Genomic DNA, 22,853 nt, shown 5'->3' on the forward strand with positions numbered 1-22,853 from the left:
GGGTTTGAACCTGCCACCTCCTGCATATGGGGGCCGGTGCCCTACTCCTTTGAGCCACAGTTGTCGGCCCTGCCTTTGGTTTTTATTCCTGGCCATAATAGTTAAGATGTTGGCAGGTCATTATAAGGCTTAAGGGGCAAGGCCTTTTCTCTGGGCTAGGCATAACCACTCTCTGAGTTTTGGTCCCTGGATCTGTGTATTTAGAGGGAATTTTTGTTTCCAGATATTTAAGGAAATATCTTTATTTCGTTATTAACTTCAAAATATCCAGTTTTCAACAGAAAATCAGGAGACATGAAAGAAACAAGGAAGTATGGCCCATATATAGGAAAAATAGCAATGAATAAAAATTATCCTTGAGGAGGCTAGACGTTAGAATTATTAAATAAAGCTGAAAAAGTAGATACGTTGAGCATCATTAAAATTAAATACTTGTGTTCATCAATAGGCAGTATAAAGAAAGTGAAAAGAGAAACTATAGAATAGAAGAAAATATGGGGAAATCATATATCTATAGTGGTCAGTTTTCCAAATATAAAGAATTCCTGCAACTAAGCAATAAATAAATAAATAATCCAATTAAACATACAACTTGGACCGGGTGTGGTGGCTCACACCTGTAGTCATAACATTCTGGGAGGCCAAGGCAATTGGATCCCTTGAGTTTAGGAGTTCAAGACCAGCTTGAGCAAATGCAAAACCCTGTCTCTAAAAATAGCCAGGCCTAGAGTCCCAGCTACTGGGGAGGCTGAAGCAATGGGATCACTTGAGCCCAAGAGTTTGAGATTGCTGTGAGCCGTGATGCCAGGGCACTCTACCCAGAGTGACAAAGTAAGACTCTGTCTCAAAAAATAAATACATGAACAAATAAAATAATACAAAAATAAAAATCATAGCAAGAAAGCATATGTGGTCCGACCATTAAGTTCATGAACTTGCCACCATGCATTTATGTTGGGTAGTACTGTACAAACAACTTGGTAAGGTTTCAAAACTTGGTATATCAATATCTCACAGTTATGTTCATGAAGACATGAAGCAGTGTCTTGCTGAATGGCGTTCATTAGTGTTGTGTGGTTTTGTGTACCATCACGAGAACGTTGGACCTTGAAACACAGCACTGATTAACCATTTGTAAATTTCTTGTTAAACCAGGCAAGCGTAGAATGTTAGCCATGTTAGTCCAAACTTTATGGGCATAATGCCGTGAAGAAAATGGCAGTGTACAAATGGATTAAATGTTTTTCTGAGGAGAGGGAAAGCATCACCTACAAAGAGAGGTCAGGGCGGCCAGTAACAAGTAGAACTGATGAAAACATTGCAAAAATTTATCAAATTGTGTGTCAGCATTGTTAGCTGACTGTGAGAAGCATAGACGACAAAGTAGAACAAGTAAATATCAATAGAGAAACAGGAAAATCTTAGCCAGCAACTCACAGCTCTTGCATCACAACAGTGCACCCGCTCACGTGGCACTGTCAATGAGAGAGGTTTTAGTCACTAAATAAATAGCCATATTAGGACTATTTGTTTCAACTGATCTGGCCCCTCATGACCTTTTTCTGTACCCAAAGATAAAGGAAATATGGAAAGGAAGTCATTTTGATGACTTTCGGAACATCAAGGGTAATACAATGACACCTTTGCTGGCCATTCCAGAAAAAGAGTTCCAAAATTGCTTTGATGGTGCATTGCTTCCCAAAGGGAAGTTCAAAGGTATTTTGCAAATAGCTGGGCACTGTGGCGGGCGCCTGTCGTCTCAGTTACTTGGGAGGCTGAGGCAAGAGAATCACTTAAGCCCAAGAGCTTGAGGTTGCTGTGAGCTATGACACCACAGCACTCTACCAAGGGTGACATAGTGAGACTCTGTCTCAAAAAAAAGTATTTTGCAGTTTCACTAGGATGAGTTTGCAAACTTAATTGTCAGAACTTGTATACCTAATTTAAAAATGGGGGAAAGAGTTTGTAGAGAAAAGAAAATCCAAGTACACTCTTGACAAGAATGTAAATTAGTGCAGCCATTATAGAAAATAGTACAGAAATTAAAAATACAATTACCATATGACCCTCTAATCTCTCTTGTAGGTATATGGGCAAAGGAGATGAACTTACTATCTCGTAAAGATATCTGTACTCCTGTGTTCATTGCATCATTGTTCACAGTAGGAAAGACGGAGAAACAACCTAGGTGTTTGTCAGCAGACAAATGGATAAAGAACTGTGGCATATATATACAATGGTATTCCGTTGTACATATATTTTATTCAGCCTTAAAAAATGAGGAGAGCCTGCCATTTGCCACACCATGGGTGAAACTTGAGTACTTTACATTAAGCAAAATAAGCCAGATACAAAAAGAAAAATATTCCATGATCTTTCTCACATGTGAAATCTTAAAAAGATAAAAAGGTCAAATATGCAAAGACAAGAGAATGAAACAATGCCACAGGGTGGGGGGGGATGAGTAACTGAAATGATAGATATGTAGAGTGTACACATGAGCTTTATAGCCACTGTGTATTAATTTGTTTCACTATAATAACCATTGTTGTATGTGTATATATAATCATAACATTATGTTGTATTTCTTAGATATGCACAAACATACAAAAATATTAAAGTTATTTTTAAAAATATTGGGTAAAGGACCTGAATAGCTTGTCTCCAAAGAAGATATACCAATGGTTAGGAAAAGAAGTTTGATGTTCATTAGCAATTAAGAACTGTTAAGTTAAAACCAGAATGAGATATCATTTTATACTCTCTAAGGTGGCTATAATATTTTTTAAGAGGGGTAAAATAACTATTTTAGGTGAGGATATGGAAATTTGAACCATAATACAATACTAATGGGAATTTAAGATGTCACCACTGTGGAAGGGAGTTTGGCAGTCTGTCAAAAGTTGAGAGCGTTCATGAACACTCTTTTAATGTAACTCTTAACTTTTAATGTAACTCCTAACAGTTACATTACCTAACAGTTCTACTCCTAGTAAATGCCCCAAAGAATTTAAAACATGGTTACATAAAAAGTTACATATAGATGTTCATAGCAGTATTATTGATAATATCCCCAAACTAGAAATAACCTAAATGTCCATCAACTGATGAATAGATAAACAAAATATGAATCTCCAAGCATAAAAAGGGCAATGAAAATCCTTAAGTTCCCAACCTTTTTTACAACATGAAAAAGATTTCAGTTGTCATTGAAGTAAAAAGGCAAAATTTGAAATTTCTTTTAGAGAAACCTAGTGCCTGTGGGATTCCAGTTTGAGAAACTTTTTTTTTTGCAGTTTTTGGCCAGTGCTGGGTTTGAACCTGCCATCTTGGGCATATGGGGCCAGCGCCCCACTCCTTTGAGCCATAGGCGCCGCCCCAGTTTGAGAAACTTTTTTAATGGAAATTACCCAGTGCAAGAGCTCTTTCTTGATTATGATTTTTCCTGCATGACACTCTTCATAAACTATCAATTTGAGGAGGGTTAGCTGTCTGAGGATCCTTCTCATCATGTATATGCTTCTCTGTGCTAAATGCCTGCTAAGCATTTTAAAGTTTATTATTAGAGTTGTTTATTAACTAATTGGTACTGATTTTTGAAATTATGCAGTTCTCAGCCAAGTCGAGGAGCTGAATGACAAGTTTCTTACACAGAAAGTTTTAACTCAACTGAATTACAAGGACTGTTCTATTTCTTCAGCCTTTGGGTATTTGGTTTAGTCTGATACACTTGAACAGAGAGCAGTGTGGTTTCTAGTTCCTAAAAACTACTCTCTAGAGATTACATAACATTGGATATAATTTAGCAACTCTTTATAAATCAACAGGATACTTTTACTTAGAAACCTTACCTCGTTTTAAAAGGTGATATGCAAATTGTTTTTCTGAAACCAGAATTTCTTAGTAACCCTTATTTTTGTGCCCTAACTGCTAAATATAATGCCATTCCACATAAGTACAACTGTAACAGTTTTTCTTTATCAGAGGTTTTATGTTGCTGTTTTTATTGTTTTCTAAATAGAAAGCAATTAATACCAGAATCATACCATCAACAAATTTTTGGTGACGGTCTCATAGCTCTTTGACTGTGGGCTCTTATTTTGGTAGGTCAGCCTGTCTGACTGCTATTAGATTGTTGTCTGCAGTCTCTGCAGACCCAGACTCTCAGATAAATTTAGCAGATGTGAATCTCAAGCTAGTAGTCCAAGGGTACTACTGTATGACTCGTTTTAGATAGTTTATTTGTTGCTCAAAATTACCCAGTTGGCGAGAATCTGTAGATTTTATAACTGCAGTATGACCTTGTACCAGCAGTACTGTCAAGTATTGTAGGCTGTTAGTCTAAAATAGTGAATCTTTACCTTTTCAAAATTAGAAGGGAGAGTCTTCAATTTCTAGACCAAGAAGGTAGTTTGTTTTTTTCCCCACTGGAAGTAGGAGAATAAGGATTTCAAGAAAGCTCATGTTTCCCAATCATAGGAAAGAATTTCAAAGCCTTATAAAAGTTACCAGAAAATATTTAACTGTAGAAATACTTAAATAGTCTTTAAAAACCTTAAATATCTTAGTAAGATAGCTTAATCACTCAATTCATCACTTGTGTATTTAGTGTCTGTATCGTTTAGTCATCATGTGAGACATTAGATATACAATAGAAGATCTAATAACTGGCCTTGAGTTTCTAATCTAGAAGGGGAGACCATAGCATACTATAAGAAGTAATGTCTACCCAGCATACTGAGAACAAGTGGAATTCTGGATAGGTAGATTTTCAGATGAGTGTAATGTAATTGCATTAGAGGCAGAAAAGGTGGGCAGCCGAGAAAACAAGAAGTGACACCTGAGCAAGAAACAGGTGCTAGCTAAGTGTTTACTTTGGGACTTGGGAAAACTCCAAGGTCATTATCTTTCATCTTCCTTGTTCAACACTTTCTTCTCTCTTTTGTAGTAAATTTTAGAATTGATGCTTCTTTATATTTTAAGTTTATTGTATAATTTTATTTTATATTAATATATTTGAAAATGTTTATATTTTATTTATATGTGAAAATGAAATTAAGTGGCTTTTTTAGTTCCACGATACATGGTTAACCTTATTTATGCTTATGAGGATCTCCATAGTTAGTTGTAGTAATGCAGTTAGCTCATTATTCTTATTTTGTGTTTGTGTTTCAAATAGATACTAACAAAATCATGTTCAGGTCTTCAACATCTATTTTGTTGTGGTTGTTAGTTTCAAATAGATACTAACAAAATCATGTTCAGGTCTTCAACATCTTTTTTGTTGTGGTTGTTATTATAAGTCTGGCGTATTTGCTTTGAATTGGGGGTTGTCCACCTTAAATTGTAAATTTTGAAAGGCATAAATAAGTCTCTGTGTTTGCCTTATTATAGATTCCTTCCTCTCCTATTCTTTGCCAAACATGAGGTTTAACAAACTTTTTTATGACATTAATTCATAATGTAGTTTGTCTCATTTATCGTTAGTAGATATCTGAAACTTAAAACTCTATCGTGTTTTATACATGTTTAATTTGAGGTAACAGTGGGATGTCCAAATGGAAATGTCCATTTAGCAGTTGGACACTCATCAGAACATTGAAATGAGAAAGATTATACTTATCCTTCTTAGAGGAAATCTTAGAATGAAAGTCAAATTCTGTCATTCCTTTGCTCTGAATCCTTACATGATTTCTCCAGGCCCTTGTAATGATGTAGCTTCCCGTTATCTCTCCGACCTCATCTCCTACTCTCCCATTCCCCATTTCTAGCCTTGCCTATTTCATGTTTTTCAGAAAACAGGTTCCTGCCTTAGGCCATCCCTCCCCACCCCCTGCCAGGAGCACCCCTTCATATGCCCTTCTCCTGGCTCTCTCCGCATCAGGCTTCTTGTCTTTGTTCGTGTCTCATCATTTCAGTGAGGTCTTTCCTAAGCTACCTTACTTTCTACACCTCTACTCCTACATACCTAAGCTTCTATTTCTCCATAACACTTTTCACCTTCTAATATACTACATAGTTTACTTTTTAATTTTATGTGTTTGTTTCCCTCACAGGAGAGTGACACTCTGTGATTTTGCAAATTTTATTCACAGGAATATCCCCAGGGCCTGTAACAGAGGTTGCCATATAGAGTGAGCTCAATAAATATTTGTTGCTAATTTAATTTGGGCTGCTCTACCCTGAGGCCAACTTAATGTTTTTTGCCTAGTGTTTACCTTTACTGAGAACACAAGATATTATGGAGGATTTTATTTTTAAAAGTCTTTTTTTGACAGAGGGTACAAAAAAATGTATATGCATTTTAAGAAAGGAAAAAGCTGTATTAAAATTGTAATAATTTATCTGGATAACAAAAGATGTATACAAATCACATTTGGGCACCTCTTGTAATTGCACAAGTCAAATGGTTAAAATTATAATACTCAAGTCTCGTTTGACTTTTGTAACTACAAGAGGTGCTCAAATGAATTCATCTTTTGTTATCCAGATATATTATTAGAATTTTAATATAGTTTTTTTGTAAAACATGTACACGTTTTTGGTACCCTTTCTATAATCTGTATGTTTGTATATACAGATAATATATGTCATTGTGTTATAACTCTAATCCATAATGGCAGTATACCTCATTTATTGTAAATAGAAATCTAAAGCTTAAAAGTCTATCATGTTTTATATTTGCTTAAATATGGAGGAGTGCTCCTGGTAGCGGGCGGGGAGGGATGGCCTAAGGCAGGAACCTGTTTCCTGAGAAACATGAAATAGGAAGGCTAGAAATGGGGAATGGGAGAATAAGAGATGAGGTCGGAGGTGACAGTGGGATGTACAGATGGAAATGTCTGTTTAGTGGTCAGACACGTATAATTTGTTGATGTATAGGTTATATATGTAATATGGAATCTATAAACACTTGATTTGGTGGACAGGCATTTAGAACATTCATTCACCAGATTCTATAACAGCTACACAGTAGGGGAGAGCTGATGTAAACTTTGTGTATTCTGTTAAGGATTGGATGCTGTGTACTTAGTAATGAGAATTTAGTAGTGAAGATTTTAAGCAAGAAACTGACATAATCTGGCATACATTTGGTGTCCTCTTCTGCTCCTCCTCAGAAGGTGGATTTAAGGAGGGACAAGACTGGAAACGGGGAGATTATGTAGGAATCTGTTTTATTGGTCCAGCAAGAGATAGTATGAGCCCGAACTGAGGTCTAGAATATGAAGGGATAGATTTTAGAAATATTTAGGAAATAAAAATTGAGAAATTTTGATGTTTGCTTGCATGTGGAGTATGAGAGAGGAGACTAGAATGACTTCAATATACCAATTGAGACAAAAAATACATGAGGAGGAAATAAGGTTAAAGAAAGACTATGTTCTGCCCAAGGATAAGCATTGGTTAAACTAGGACTTGAACAAAGTCTTTCTGGCCCAAACCCCATGGTTGTTTTTTCTTCTTGCTTTTAATATTATTTTTGATGCAATAATTATACATATTTATGGAGTACAATATAATATTTTGATGAATACAGTATGTAACAATCAAATCAGGGTAGTTAGCATATTTATCCTGTCAGTCATTCATCATTTCTTTGTTTTAGGAACATTCAAAATCTCTCCTTCTAGCTATTTGAAAATATGCAATAAGTTGTTATGAGTTGTAGTCACCATACAGTGCTATAGAACACTAGAACTTACTCCTGTATCTAGCTATAATTTTGTATCCTTTAACCAACTTATCCCTTCCCATCCTCTAACAACACTATTCTACTCTCTACTTTCATGAAATCACCTTTTTTAGCTGTATGAGGGAGAACACATGGTATTTGTCTTTCTGTACCTGCCTTATTTCACTAAACATAATGTTCTACAAGCTTATCCATGTTGGCCAAGAATGACAGGATTTCATTCTTTTTATGGCTGAATAGTATTCCATTACATATATATGCCACATTTTCTTTATCAACTTAGGTTAACTCCCTATCTTGGCATTGTGAATAGTAACTATAATAAACATAGGAGTACAGGTTATCTCTTTGACATACTGTTTTTATTTCCTTTGGATATACCTAGTAATGGGATTGCTAGATCATATGGTAGTTCTATTTTTAGTTTTTTGAGGAATTTCTATGCTGTTTTCCAAAATGGCTACACTAATTTATATTCCCACCAACATTGTTCCCCTTTCTCTGCACCCTGGCCAGCACCAAAGCCCATCCTTTACCATGCCCCGATAGGAAAATCAAGTTGATTCCTCATCAGGGAAGTGATATCTTGAAAATGACATTTAAGCAGGCATGCTTTTGCTGCTGTTTATAGGACAGATTAGAAGTGAGAATGACTGGAACTGAGAAACAAGATTAAAGGATCTTGCATTAATCTAGAATGAGGTATTTAGTTCCAAACTAGGATCATAACTGTATCTGGGAATAAAAAATGAAGAAACAATGTAAAATCTCTTGTTAAGGAAGAATCAGTAGGACATGGATACAAATCAGAAATAAGGAGTAAAAGAGAGAAAATAAAAGATTATAATATTTGAAGTTGGAAATTTTCTTAGTATGCATGTCTAATATGGTGAAATTGGAAATATACCTTTTTGGATGTATGAAATAAGTTTGTGATTAAAATTTTAGGGATTATTTGTATACCAAAAAGGATATAACAGCTTTTGGTTCTTCAGAAAAAGGTTAGAATCAGTGAGTTTGAGGACTGGAGTAAAAGGGTTTACTCCCATACGTCAATTAAAGCCATGTGAGAGAGTCTCATAGATCTCAACATTGTTTATAATAAATTTTCTCAGAGCAAGTGAGAATACACAGTACTATAGTTTTAAAATAACTTAGAATTTAAGAAAAATGTTTTCCCATTTAACAATAATTTTCTCTCCTTTAAGAGGGTAAATGGAATGAAAGAGAATGGTGAAATGTGTTGTTAGGCACTAATAAAATCCAAAAGATATTGATGATTGTAAGTGAGGCATAGGGTTCTGAGTTCATTAGGGATTACACAGAGTGCAGTGGTTGATGAGGACAGATCAGAAGGGATCTTTAGGTGTAGTTACTAACTGGTGCACCATGTGAGAGACCTGGCTGGTGTGCTGTGGGGAATGACTTTGTGTTCTCTGGCATCTATACCAAGATCCTAACATAGACTAAACACTGATCTTGGTTGCCTGACGACATAAACAAAGGTTAGAAGTATAGAATTCAGAGTGTAAAGTATAATTCAAAATCTAAATAGTTTATTGCTTGAACTTTAATAATTATATGTTATTTATTTTTTATCAATATAAAATCCTAAACCTTATGAGTGAAAGTTATTTTAAATCATTTTGTAAAGAAGGGTATAAGTAATAAATACAAAAAATAATTTCCCTGACTCTAGTTACACATTTCAACTTTTACATTTATACATGAAAGTGATTTTTTCTCTTTAAAATAAAATCTCAGTATCTAATTATTCTACCAATGTTTTTATCTGAATTGATATAATAATTTCACAAAGGATTATTTATTTTACAGATATGGAAAAGAAAGTTTAGAAATACTTAATAGCTGATGACTTCTGTGCTTTTATATAAATGCTGATGCTTTTATGATGGTTGTAGTTTTGTTTGAGAGACCACAATTTTCTGAAAATTTCTAACATAAGAGGGCTTCCTTTCCCCTTATTTAGTTGGAAAGGTCATAAGGATAGATTGCTTACTGTTGTCCTTTCTTTTGAGGTGTGAAGTTTTTCAACATGAGTGGCCTCGGGGACAGTTCATCCGACCCTGCTAACCCAGACTCACATAAGAGAAAAGGATCACCATGTGACACACTGGCATCAAGGTGGGAACACTCTTCTTTTCTGAGTCTATTTCTGGCAGAGCTGCTTTATTATTTTCACTGCTACTTTAGAACTTTTGTTTAACCTACTCCAAATTTAGTGGCCTTCCCTGAATCTTTCATACTCACCATACTGTCTTCCTGCCCCCAGGAAAATAACTTCTTTTTTTGAGACAGAGTCTCATTATGTTACCCTCGGTAAAGTGCTGTGGCATCACAGTTCACAGCAACCTCAAACTCTTGGGCCTAAGCGATTCTCTTGCTTCAGCCTCCCAAGTAGCTGGGACTACAGGCACCTACCACAATGCCCAGCTATTTTTTTTTTTTTTGGTTATTGTTGTTGTAGTTGTCATTTTTGTGTTTAGCAGGGCCGGGCCGGGTTCAAACCTCCCAGCCCCAGTGTATGTGGCCAGCGCACTAGCCACTGAGCTAGGGCACCGAGCCTGTCCTTTTCTTTGTTATTTGTAATAGTCAATTTTAAATTTTCTAGTTACTAACTTTTTTTTTTTTGGTTTTTGGCTGAGGCTAGGTTTGAACCTGCCACCTCCGGCATATGGGACCGGCGCCTACTCCTTGAGCCACAGGTGCCGCCCTAGTTACTAACTTTTTTTTTTTTTACTTATATTTGATGCAAATATTTTTTCCCAGCCTGCCTATTAACTCTATTTGTGGTATCTTTTGACAAACAGAACCTTAGATTTTCATGTGTCAAACTTTTGGGGGTCTTGCTTAAGACTTTGTCCTCTACTTTAAGGCTTTACGTGTATTCATATATATTTTTAATACACATTTAGGGTTTTAATTAATCTGAAATTTATTTTTGTGCATAGTGTAATGTAGTGTAGGGACCTAATTTTATTGTTTTTGTCCATCGTTAGTTATGACACTGTCCTTTCCTGCTTTTGTTAACTGTTAAATCAAATTCCTATAGGAATAGAGATCTGATCCTGAGCTTTCTTATGGTAATCACCTTGATATATTAGGGGACAAGTCCCTGTTCTTGTTATTTAACTATTTTTGGTTCTTTACTTTTCCATACAGATTTTAGAATCAGTTTTAAGTTTACTTTGAAAAATATCTTGCTGTGATATTGATTTAATTTCCTTTGCTTTTACAGATTCCATTCATTGTCATTTTTATCATCTAGATTCTAGAGTATCCATATTTATGAACATAAGACTTTTAATTTATTCAACTCTTTCCTGTTCTTCAATAATATTTTATAATTTTACCCATGAATGTCTAGCCTATTGTTGGGTAAATACATTCCAAGGTACTATAGAGTTTTCTCCCCTTTTAGGAATAGTATTATTTTGTGTTGCATTTTCTAATTGGCAGTTATTAATGTATAAGAATGCTAACGATTTATGGATATCTATCCATTATGCTGAACTTTCTTATTTGTCATAATAACTAATTTGTAGATTCTCTTTGATTTTTTTTTTGTGTGTGTGTACATGGCATCATTATAAATATCAGCATTTTATATATCCTTTTTCTTTTCTTTAGATATTTTAAAGATAATTATCTTTACATATTTGCTTTAAAAATATTTGAAAGTGCCATTTCCTTGATGTTGATGTGTGTAAGCTTCAGTTTTAATAAAGTGATTATCTTAGATATGGTAAACTAAAATTTGTTATTTTGAAATTAAGTTTGTTCATCAATACCACTGTGTAATGTTTCCGTTTCCCCAAATAGATGTGAACTCATTTCATAAAGTGCGTTTGTTGGACCTTAGGGTATTGCCAGCCTTGTGTACAGGTCCTTGGATAGGAGGGTTTCTCAGTAACTGGTGAGGTGAGATACCGTATCTCCCTCCTGTTACCCTTTCTCTATTCCTTCATTCTTCCAGAAGAAAGAGGATTAAGATGCCAATCTTGGTTGCACTAAAAGCCCAGAGTTCACTCTTATGCGATGTGTCTATGTAACAAAACTATGCTTGTGCCCCTTAAATTTATAAAATAAAATAAAATGCCAATCTTAAAATGATGGGTAGCTGTGCCTTACGCTTACTTGACATTTCCAATTCAACTCTACGAGTGCTTTATAAATGGCTACTATTCAGCCAGCACCCTGTACACGATGGTGTTTAAGGGTTACTTCATTTCTGGTAATTTTTCCTAATCTGAATCTCATGTCACTTTATAGACATCTCAGCATTTCAAGAAACTTTCAGCTTCTTGTTTCCTCTGTCCCTTCTCTGTCTACCTCTTACCCATTCTAATCACTTTTCTTTTTCTTTTACGCTATAGTGATTTTCAAGCACTTCAGCTTTACACAAAACTTGCTGTGAGAAACACATTTGGAAGTCCCACCAAGTGAATCTAATATAATCATGTTGAAATTTAGACACATAGATTTAAATAGATTATATATTAAGTAAGTTTTGTATCACTTAGTTTCTCCAGGGTAAAATCAGATGTCTTCAAACACTGTCAGTTGCAGAGGTGAAGTTCTCTAAAACTTTGTCTGTACCAAAATGTATGTAACTTATTTTATTCGTGCCTCACTTTCAGTGCTTTGGCTTGATATTTGTCAGAATATCTTGCTACATATTTTTGCTGTGGAAGTAAGAGTCTGCTGTGTAAGATAGAGTTTTAATAAATACAGTGGGAAAAATTCTTCAATAATGAAAGATATGACTGGTAAAAAGAATATGTGATTGTTACATTTTCAAAATTTGATTTTGTTTTGTATCATCTTGTAGTATTTTGTTTTAAGTAGCTAAATACATTTGATAAGTTAACTTGGTCTTTTCAGCTTACTGTGATGTTGTATAAATGTTAATTGCTTTTACAGTCCTTAATATTATTAAGAGACATTAGTGGTATTTTAATTATTGCCAGTTATGAGCTTTTTAGCAACTGATCTTTCCCTGTGCTCTCCTCTTTTTTCTACCACTTTTATATGTAGCCAAATGATTTTGATTGCTGCTTATAAAACAAAATGCTACTTGTAATTAATCTTTCTTACTATGTTAGTATGATAATGGGAAAATTTTAGAGTAATACTTCATTGTCTTTGTATGTGTTAACTAAAACAAGTTGCCTGATAACTTGGCTAAATAATAAACCAATAAATAATAAACCTAGAGACTGGAAAGCAAAAATGAATGGTATTCATTCAATGGATTCAGTATGCTTTTAGGGAAAAGTGCTAGCTATTTGCACTGTTTTTCCTTGTTCTCACAATTTTGCTTTAAGTCACATTTGATTTCATTGTTGTTGCACTTAGAGAACTTATAAGTAGATGGTTTCTTCTATTTTTTTAAGGACAAAGTTATTTATGAAAGACAATATTCACTGTGCTGTGTCTCTATTCTTTTAATTTTACTTTCAAATAGATTTATTTTTTAATTTTTGATAAGGACCAATCTTATCAAAAGATAGATATTAGACCTATCTATAGGTCTAATCTCTATAAGAAGTAAAAGTTTATCAGATATCCGATCATAATTTAATTGAACTCTAGTGCAGTCTGCTCTGCATGCTTTAAACAAAGTTATTTAAAAATTCTGATATGTCAAGGAATTATTTAGAATATAAAATAGTTCCAATTGCAACTACTATATTTATTGTATGTTTCCTTTAAAGGTCTAGTAATTGTTAGTTATTCAAGGAATATATATGATTGGGGAAATAGATTTGTTATATCAATTTGTTATATCAATCATTCACTCTATCTATTTTAGCCAGAATTGTTTTCTGTACTTTGGTATTTTGTAGTGTCTGTTTTTGGATGTGAATTTAAATTGCTTTCTAACACTGGATTTATATTCTGGATAAAAATAAGGATCTCTCTGAATGTGTAGACATTAAATACTTGATCAGAGCAGGAAATATTGTGATATAAATGTACACTAACTGAATTTTGTTTGTGTAACAGCACTGAAAAGAGGCGCAGGGAGCAAGAAAATAAGTATTTAGAAGAGCTAGCTGAGTTATTGTCTGCCAACATTAGTGACATTGACAGCTTGAGTGTAAAACCAGACAAATGCAAGATTTTAAAGAAAACAGTCGATCAAATACAGCTAATGAAGAGAATGGAACAAGGTAAAAACAATGGCTGCAAACTTTGTTATTAAAACATTTATAATATACAATTTTATTTTTTATTAAACTGTTATGATTTTGTTAAAGAAATGTTTTTGTTAAGGTGCTTTTTTTTAATAAAGTAAATGTGAGACTCTTCTTGTTATAACAAAGTGGCTTATTACATTAACTTAAAAACTGGTTGCCTTGGAAAGTATGGGACCAAGTATCTTTGGGGATTGAGTCAGAAGATAGAAGTTGTGGAGTTGGGTCTGAGACCTTGACAAAGAGCTGAAGGATAGTAATTCCAGAAGGGAAAATCTCTCCACTTAATGAGAAAGCTTGTCTCTACCTTGACTCTGGGTGGGGAAAATAATCTTCTCTGAAAAGAACTCTGATGTATTTTGAGGTTCATATTTCATTTTTCTTTTTCTTTTTTTTTTTTTGAGACAGAGTCTCACTATGTTACCCTTAGTAGAGTGCCATGGTGTCACAGCTCACAGCAACCTCAAACTCTTGGGCTTAAGCAATTCTCTTGCCTCAGCCTCCCAAGTAGCTAGGACTACAGGCGCCTGCCACAATGCCCGGCTATTTTTTTGTTGCAGTTGTCATTGTTGCTTTAGCTGGCCCGGGTTGGGTTTAAACCCGCCAGACTCCGTGTATGTGGTCAGCACCCTACCCACTGAGCTATGGGCACCGCCTGAGGTTCATATTTCTACTACCTACATTTACTGGGAATGCCACATCACCAAGGTCTGGAGTTGCCTTCAAAGGCAAAGTACTTTGAAAGAACACTATCATAGCCTGACCCCATGGAGTGCCACAGAAAAAGTGCTTCTGAGCGTGATTTTATGCCAAAAATGTACATAAAATATGAGGAAATAATCCACAGTAAGACTACCAATAGCAAACAGAAGGACTGGGCCCAAAAGAACTTCATTTTATTAGCAGCAATATGAAAAGACTATAGACAAATCTATTTGAAGTGATTAAGTTTTATGATTTTAAGATTTTCGAAGCTGGAGGAAGGATAGTCTAGTGACAACTGATTTAGCGAATAGGAGAAGCCATAATGTAAACCTGCAAAGGGGAGCTCCAACAAAAGGCTACATAGTCCCTTCCTTGTTTGGTCTCAAAACATGAACAGCCTGGCTCATATTCCCTAAACTGAAGAGAATTCCTTTAGGGAAATTGGTAACGTCATATGGGAATAATCCAAATGAAAAATTTGCTCCTGATCTTGCCCCTACTCATCACATAGCTTCTAGTCAGAATTTGAGTTACCTCACTTTTTAATATGAACAAAAAGCCAGATATTGGATGATACAGAAGAGAACAAACAAAGCAAAGAAAGAAAGGGAAAAAAGGGAACTCAGAGGAAGCAAAAACAATTCAGGGAACAAAAGAAAATGTAAAACGACCAAACAGTCCTTCAAAGACTTAAGAAAGATATTGCATCTATAAAATAAGAATAAAGTGCTATAAAATGAAACATTCAAAATAAGAAATAGCAAAACAAGGTAGACAGAAAAAAATGTACCTCTTTACCTTATTTCTTGTCTGTGCCTCCTCACACCCTGTTTTGACCAGTTCCAGGTACACTCTGACTCAGGTATTTGCACTTGTTATGCTATTCTTTCTGTCTGGATTGCTCTTTCCCTAGACTTCCATGTGGATCATTCTCTCCTTTTATGTCTTTGCTCCAGTATGTTTTCTCAATTAAATTATCTCTAACTACTCAATTTAAAATTTACAAAAACCAAAATCTACACATCCATCTACACTTTCCTTGATTTTTTATCCCCAGGACTTTTTTACATCTGACATATTGCATATTTTATATATCAGTTTTCCTACACCCACCAGAGCTCCACAAGGGCAATGATTTCTATTTGTTTACCACAATATCATCAATATCTAAAGCAATGTCTGGCCGTACAGTAGCAGGTAGGCTTTCAGTGAGTATTTATTGACTAGACAGATGAAGGGATGAAATCTGAAGAAATTCCCTAGAAAATAAACAGTCAAGCAATGGAAAATGAGAGAAAAAAATAAGAAACTTACAGGATTAGCTCAGGAAATGTAACATGTAATTAGACCCAGATAAAGAGAACAGATCAAATAGAAGAAATGATAAGCGAAATAATACCAAAAAACCTTCTCAGAACTAGAGGAATGTAAGTTTCCAGATCGAAAGACCTCAGGTTAGTGCCTATCACAGTCAGTGAAAGAGAAAAAGAAATTCGTACCAATGTATAATTTAATGAGATTTTAAAACACTAGGGAGAAATAACAAGATAGAGGAAAAAAACAGGTCTCATACTAGATTGTTTTCAAAATAGGTTCAGATTTCTAAATAACATTAAAAACTAGGATCCTAGGCCTAGAATTCTGTGTCTATACAAATGAAGTTGAGTGCAAAATAAAAACATTTTCACATACCAAAAGTCTCAGAAAATGTTACCTCTTATTGTATCTGCTAATCCAGAAAGAAAGGCATAGAATATTAACCCTGGGAAACCATGGAATCTTTTTTTTTTTTTTTTTTTACGAGAAGGCATTTTATTATTACTATTTTACTATATAACATATTAATGAATATACCACATTGCATTTTCTCAAATGCCATCCGAGGCACATTTTTCTTCAATTCCCTGGAAAACCTCAGTATCATCTGTCCTTTGGAGGATTCAGTTTCTTATGACGAGTGTGATACTGTCCACGAGGATACCAATGGTGCTTAGTAGTAAAGAACATTTTGCTAAGTTCTATCATGGGTCCTTGTTCAAGGCGTTCACTTTTTTCTGCTAATCTGGTTTTCAGCACTTGATCATGTGTTTCTTCATTATTACACACAGGATCTGGTAGAGGAATAGGTTTTGTGTGTTCACATGGAATGTCCACAGAAGGATGGTAGCATACTATTGTCCTGCCATCAGATGTCAAAGCAAGCTCCACTTTGCAATTATAGTCATCTGGTAGAGAAGAATATGTAGATTTATGACAAACACAATATAAAGCTCCATTTTGGATTGGAAATAAATGTTTCAAGATACTTCTCTTTGATATCACCCATTTTACTGCTGCTCCAGCCATGGTGTATCAAGATACTTATGAAAAAAGATGTTTTGAAGAAACACTGCTTTTAAAATCTGCTTCTAGGAAAAATCAATTTTCATCCCTTGACAGTGCTTCACCGTGAGCCCGCCATCTTGTTTCAATCCGGGTCCTCTGAGACCCCGCCCCCACGCACTGAAACCATGGAATCTTAATGTACAAGAAAGGTAAACAGTAGCCCAGAATTGTAGTTGTGCAGCAACCTGAAACATAGCCAGCCTCAGTAGGAGCAGGTAGATGAGGACTGCAGGGGAAGAAAAAAGAAACACTTTATGTATATAATGACTGACCAAACTGAGAGGAATTTTTACCTCTGGAATAAAGTTTAGGGTTGAATTAAACTACGTAAATGCAAATAATTGTACTGTATTGTTTAGGGAATAATGACCTTAAAAGGTCTGGACACAATATTTTTCCAAATATGTGAAACCCACAGATACAGAGGGACAACTATATGCATAACTGTGTATATTCATATAAACTTTAAAAACAAAGAAATAATAGGTTCATGAAATCTTGTAATAAAAATATAGAAAAATGCTTAGAAACTATTATGCCAGCGTCAGAATAACGGTTACTTCTGAAAAAAGAGCCAGAGGAGAAAGGCTGTCAAGCTTTAGCTGTATTTACAAGTATTTATTTTAAAAGGAAAGACCTGATGCAAATTATGTTAACATCTTTGAGAACTGAATGTTGATAATATGACTGTAAGCTGTAGAATTCTCTGTGTTTTTTGGAATACTTAAATATTTTAAATGAAAAAGATGGATCTCTATACTCAGTAATACTGTATTTGGTTTTTGGTGAACTGGCTAGTTTGACAGAATGGAAGCTTTTATTATTTAAGTATGATGCTGCTTTAAGATGAGGGGATGGATTTTCAATATTGCCACACAAAAGAATTCCAGATCATTTAGAAGTTACAGTTTTATCAATTAGAGCATCATGACATAAATGTGAAATGTTAATAAGTTTGTGCAGGCTTTTATAAGGAACAATCATAGCTTCATTCCCTCTTGTGTGGCATCTGATCAAATCAGAAAAGGAAAGATAAAAAATGGAAGAAATATCACTCTTTTATAATTATCTATTTCTCAAAAACTTTTGGTATAAACTTTTAAAAAGGCTATATATTTACAACATTTTTTTCATTATTGAAACAATGGACCTGGTCAGTCAGTATTTACATCTTCATGCTACTGCTGACTACTGTTAATAGTTATATGATTTGGAGCACATTGCTTAACCTTTGTGATGTTCTATTTTATCATCATAAAACGAGTATAATTAATACTAAGTGTGCAGCTGGGCACTGTGGCTCACACCTATAATCCTAGCACTCCAGGAGGCCAAGGCAGGTGGATTGATGAGCTCAGGAGTTTGAGACCAACCTGAGCAAGAGTGAGACCCCATCTGTACTAAAAATAGAAAAACTTAGCTGGGTATGGTGGCGGGTGGATGTAGTCCCAGCTACTTGGGAGGCTGAGGCAAGAGGATCACATGAACCCAGGGGACTGAGCTATGATGATGCCACAGCATTCTACTCAGGGTGATAGAGTGAGATTGTCTTTAAAAAAAAAAGATTAAGCGTGAAAGTACCTAGATACTCCGTAGTTGTTATTTGAATTGGAAATTAGGTGAATATATGTCTTCATAAACTTGCCCTTATAAAAATGAGCCCTTTTCAGATTTTTTAATGTTTATTACAGAGAAATCAACAACTGATGATGATGTTCAGAAATCAGACATCTCATCAAGTAGTCAAGGAGTGATAGAAAAGGAATCCTTGGGACCTCTTCTTTTGGAGGTAGGTATCCTCATTGTCACAGAAGGTGATTAAAATCAAATCTTTGTTGTAGCAAATTTGTTTTTTCTTTATCTTCTTTTATGCTTTTTACCAATTAATAAATTGTAAAACAAAGTAATCTTTTAAATAATTTTTTATAATTATTGTGAAAACTGATTACTATTAACTGTTACTATAACCAACAGTTACTATTTCAGAATCAAATGTGAACAATGAACATGAGAAATTTTCATAAGGCCTTCTAAATAGAGGGAAAACTGAAGCCTACTATATGGCTTTGCCTTTGGGGTGGTTAGGACTAATTGAGAAAATGAAACATTAGAATTATTTAGCTATTCATCTTTATATACACCATAGAATTTTACTTTTGAGTGAGAGATGCCTAAGTTTATTGTAGCAAGTGTTTTTCAGTTTTCTGAATAAAAGTTTTTCAATTGCTTATAAAAACATTCTAAGAGAATTACCATTTTAACTACCAAACTTTGAAATATGAAGAACTTTTAAGTTTGAATTTAAACTGTGTAGTTTTTACCGGTTTCCTATCTAATCTTTATTTGCCGTATTCCCAGTACAAATGCTTTTGTTCCCTAGCATGCTCATCACCTTAAATGCTTTCTCTCCTGTGTGAATATTTTAAACACACACACACTCATTCCTTACAGCCTATGCCTTTCTGTCTGTAGGCCTAATTTTATATATCTTTATGTGTGTGTGTATTTATGTGTATACACACACATGAAATGTTATGTATTTTCATCCCTTCACTTTTCTTTGCAATGGAGATGAGACCCAAATATGTACTTCTGGCCTTTATCTTTTCCCATACTCCTCCATTCCTGTACTTTTAATAGGCTGCTAAATATTTTTTGAGTCCTCTGTTAGTAACTTCTTCCTCAAACTCTAAATTCTTTATTTCCCCTCTGCAGTATACAAGTGCTTTGTTACTTTATTGGTTTTAATGATTTTTATTAGGGCAACACACACATAATTTTGTAGAATTGTAAAATATTAACGATATTACCTATTGAAACAGGGATGGAAACTGCTCTCTGAGCAAGTACACAATCACATAACTGAGATATAGTTATGGATGCTGGTTTCTGATTTTTTTTTTTGCAGTTTTTGGCCAGGGCTGGGTTTGAACCCACCACCTCTGGAGCATCTGGGGCCGGTGCCCTACTCCTTTGAGCCACAGGCGCTGCCCTGATTTCTGATTTTTTTTTATTCTTTTCACATCCTGTCAAGTTGATTGCATGACACTTGACCATTATCTCGGAAAACTTTTGTAACAAGTACAGTAAAAGTGTTAATGGTTGAATCTAAGTGATGGATACACAATGGTAGATAATCAGCACAAAATTTTTTCAACTTTGCTATGTTTTGAAAATTTTTAATACTGGGTGGCCATAAAGTTTGTGTGCAATTTAAAATAGTGTGTATTCGAAAATTACACATTATTTTAAATTGCACACAAACTTTATGGCCACCCTGTATAAATTGCTAGAGGAACATAAATAGGTCCCTTATGCTCATTTCCCACTTTACTCTCATGAAATTGCCTTAATTGACAACTTAATTGATATTTTTTTTGTCTCTTTTTCTTTATTTCCCAAGTTTGTCCCATTGACTTAAACTCTGTGGAGTTTAATCCAAGTCAGCTAAGATAGGAAAGGTAGTAAAGCTATTAAGAGATTTTCCATAGAATTATCCAGGCTACAGTCTAGAGTTGTACTGTTCAATATGGTAGCCACTAGTTACCTGTGGCTATTAAAATTTAAAGTAAATAAAGTTAAAAATTCAACATCTCAGTCTGATCACCCACACTTAAAGTGTTAGATATCCACATGAAGTTTATTGCTACTATATTGGACAACACAGGCATAGGATATTTTTTTCATCATTGCAGAAATCCCCAGATTTTAAAATTGATTAAATATCTATCATAATATGAGAAATTCTTATTATATAATATTAAATTTATTCCTTTTTTCTTTCTTCTCTTTGGTGAATTCCTCTGCCTCTTATTCAAAGCTCTGCTTATTCAACTCTAACCCTCTTTATTTCTCATTGCTCCTTAAGAAAAAGTCTCTGTTTCAGTCCAGGTGATCACCCTGCACCTGGCATGTGCATTCAAGCTTCCTTACTTTGCTTTATATCATTTCCTACATTTCTGTATGGCTTTTGACAACTTGTTGATTGCCCACTCTCCTCTTCCTTAAATCTTCCCACACCCTGACAGTACTGTTTGCTCTATTTCTGCTTGCTTCTCAGCCTCATTCTTGGATTTCTTTTTCTCTATCTGCCTCTTAAATGTTGTTGTCCCCCAGGATTCTGGCCTTAGTTCTTTCCCTTGTTTAGTTCTGTGAACATTTCCTGGGAAATTTTATCAATGTTTATGTCTGTATAACATATTCATATATATTGTGTAATATCATTTAGATTTTTCTGCTTTTAAGCAACAGATACCAATTCTGACTAACTTAAGCAAATGTAAATTTATGGGCATGCTTTTTGGATGTTACAGAAGCACACTTGGAAGCAGGATGAAACCCAGGCATCCTAAAGAGTCTAGAAAGTAAAAACTTATACAACTGGTCTCGTAGAACCATCCAGGCAGTATCCCCTTGCTAGAATGAGTGTACTTCAGCTAGGTTCAGTTTTTTGTACTTTACCTCAAGGTTCACACTTAGGGAAGAAGTCCTAATGAACCGATTAAGGAATCCCACAATGCTTTATTTAATGGAGAAGAAGTAATTCCCCAGAGGAAATCAGAGTATTTTTAGGAAGAGTAAAAGGCAATTATAGTTAAAAACAAACAAGAAACCCAAATGATTACTGTATGTACCTGTGAATTGTGAAGGTCTATCTTTAGCCTAGATCTCTCTTCTAATTTTCTTTTTCATTATATCCTGCTGCCTTTAAACATCTCTGTTTGACTGCCCCAGTCATTTCAAATGTAATATTTCCAAAACTAAATTTGTGTTCCGTTTACCTCCTTTTTTAAAAAAAAGAACAAAAAAGAAAAAGAGAAGACTATTTTCCCCCACTGTTTCTCAGGGAAAGGGGCTTATCTGCCAGAACCCTAAAGTCGTTAATACAGAAGCCAGTCCAAATGCTCAGCTCGCACCACTGCTGCAGGTCTCCAGATGCTGTTTTTCTGCCTTTGTCAGATTCTCTTCTATCTCCACTTTCATCACCTTAATTCAGGCTCTCATTTGAATGGGGCTTCACAGCAGATCTCCTTCCTCATCCGCAGGCCACACCCACGGCCTTAAAGCCATTGCCTTAAAATGATCCCCATTGCTTTCAGGATAAATTCCTAATCTTTTCCCCTTCTCTTTGAAGCTTTTTCTGTTAAATATAACACAAATATGACAAGTACTATAAGAAGGCTTCTCCTCCTTCCTTGGTGTGTGCCACACGTTTTAGGGCAAGACACCATTGCAAGAGGGACTTTGCCTAACAAATGCAATCACTGTAACCTGGTTTCTTGTACCTCAATGAATCCCCAACAATTAAAAAAAAAAAAAAAAGGCTTCTCCTTTTTTAGTCTCTGAGCTGTTTCCTCTGTCTTGAATATCCTTTCCACCCCTCATCCGCCTGTTACTTCTCTGTATTCTTCAAACCTTGGCTGTGGTGCAGGGAAGCCTCCTTCAGGCAACCTCACCAATGGCAAACATCCCTTCTCCTGCTGCAGGTGCCTCACTCTGTTCTTAACTTTTGTGAATTCTTCTGTCGTACTTCATGATGACTGTGTATACTTGTCTTTAACACCTCAGAGATTATAAAATTGTTGAGAATTGTATGTTTTATATCCAGAACTTTGACAAGTGACTGACACTTGGATGGTAGTCTCATTAAAGCCAGAGCCCTGTGAAACGCTTTGGTTAATGTGAACCCTGCTGTGAGACACAAGGTGGTCCTCTTCACAGGGTGACATCCAGGGCAGAGGGAAAAGCTCTCAGATTGATTATCTTGTATTTGAAGGACAGGCATTTGTTAGCATCTCTGTCAGGATTTAGAGGGATGGGAAGAGTACTTCCCAGGAGCACACTTGGAA

At 35.0% G+C, this 22,853-nt stretch overlaps 2 protein-coding genes across 11 annotated transcripts in view; one reads left to right on the forward strand and one right to left on the reverse strand.

Moving 5' to 3' along the window:
- The window catches only part of NCOA1 (nuclear receptor coactivator 1), a 246,921-nt gene that overhangs the window by 134,718 nt on the left and 89,350 nt on the right, over positions 1–22,853 (forward strand). For all 10 annotated transcript variants that reach the window (XM_053587813.1, XM_053587812.1, XM_053587819.1 and 7 more), the window contains 3 exons: positions 9,733–9,838; positions 13,724–13,890; positions 18,696–18,793. In XM_053587813.1, the coding sequence (XP_053443788.1) occupies positions 9,750–9,838; positions 13,724–13,890; positions 18,696–18,793 (354 nt within the window). In that variant the 5' untranslated portion in view covers positions 9,733–9,749. The remainder of the gene's footprint in view (positions 1–9,732; positions 9,839–13,723; positions 13,891–18,695; positions 18,794–22,853) is intronic.
- LOC128583568 (39S ribosomal protein L42, mitochondrial-like) lies at positions 16,540–17,104 on the reverse strand. The gene has a single exon (XM_053587822.1). It carries the CDS (start codon positions 16,963–16,965, stop codon positions 16,540–16,542), a length of 426 nt encoding a protein of 141 aa, XP_053443797.1. The 5' UTR covers positions 16,966–17,104.

The sequence above is a fragment of the Nycticebus coucang genome, chromosome 4 (genome assembly GCF_027406575.1).
Source record: "Nycticebus coucang isolate mNycCou1 chromosome 4, mNycCou1.pri, whole genome shotgun sequence".
Lineage (NCBI taxonomy): Eukaryota > Metazoa > Chordata > Mammalia > Primates > Lorisidae > Nycticebus > Nycticebus coucang.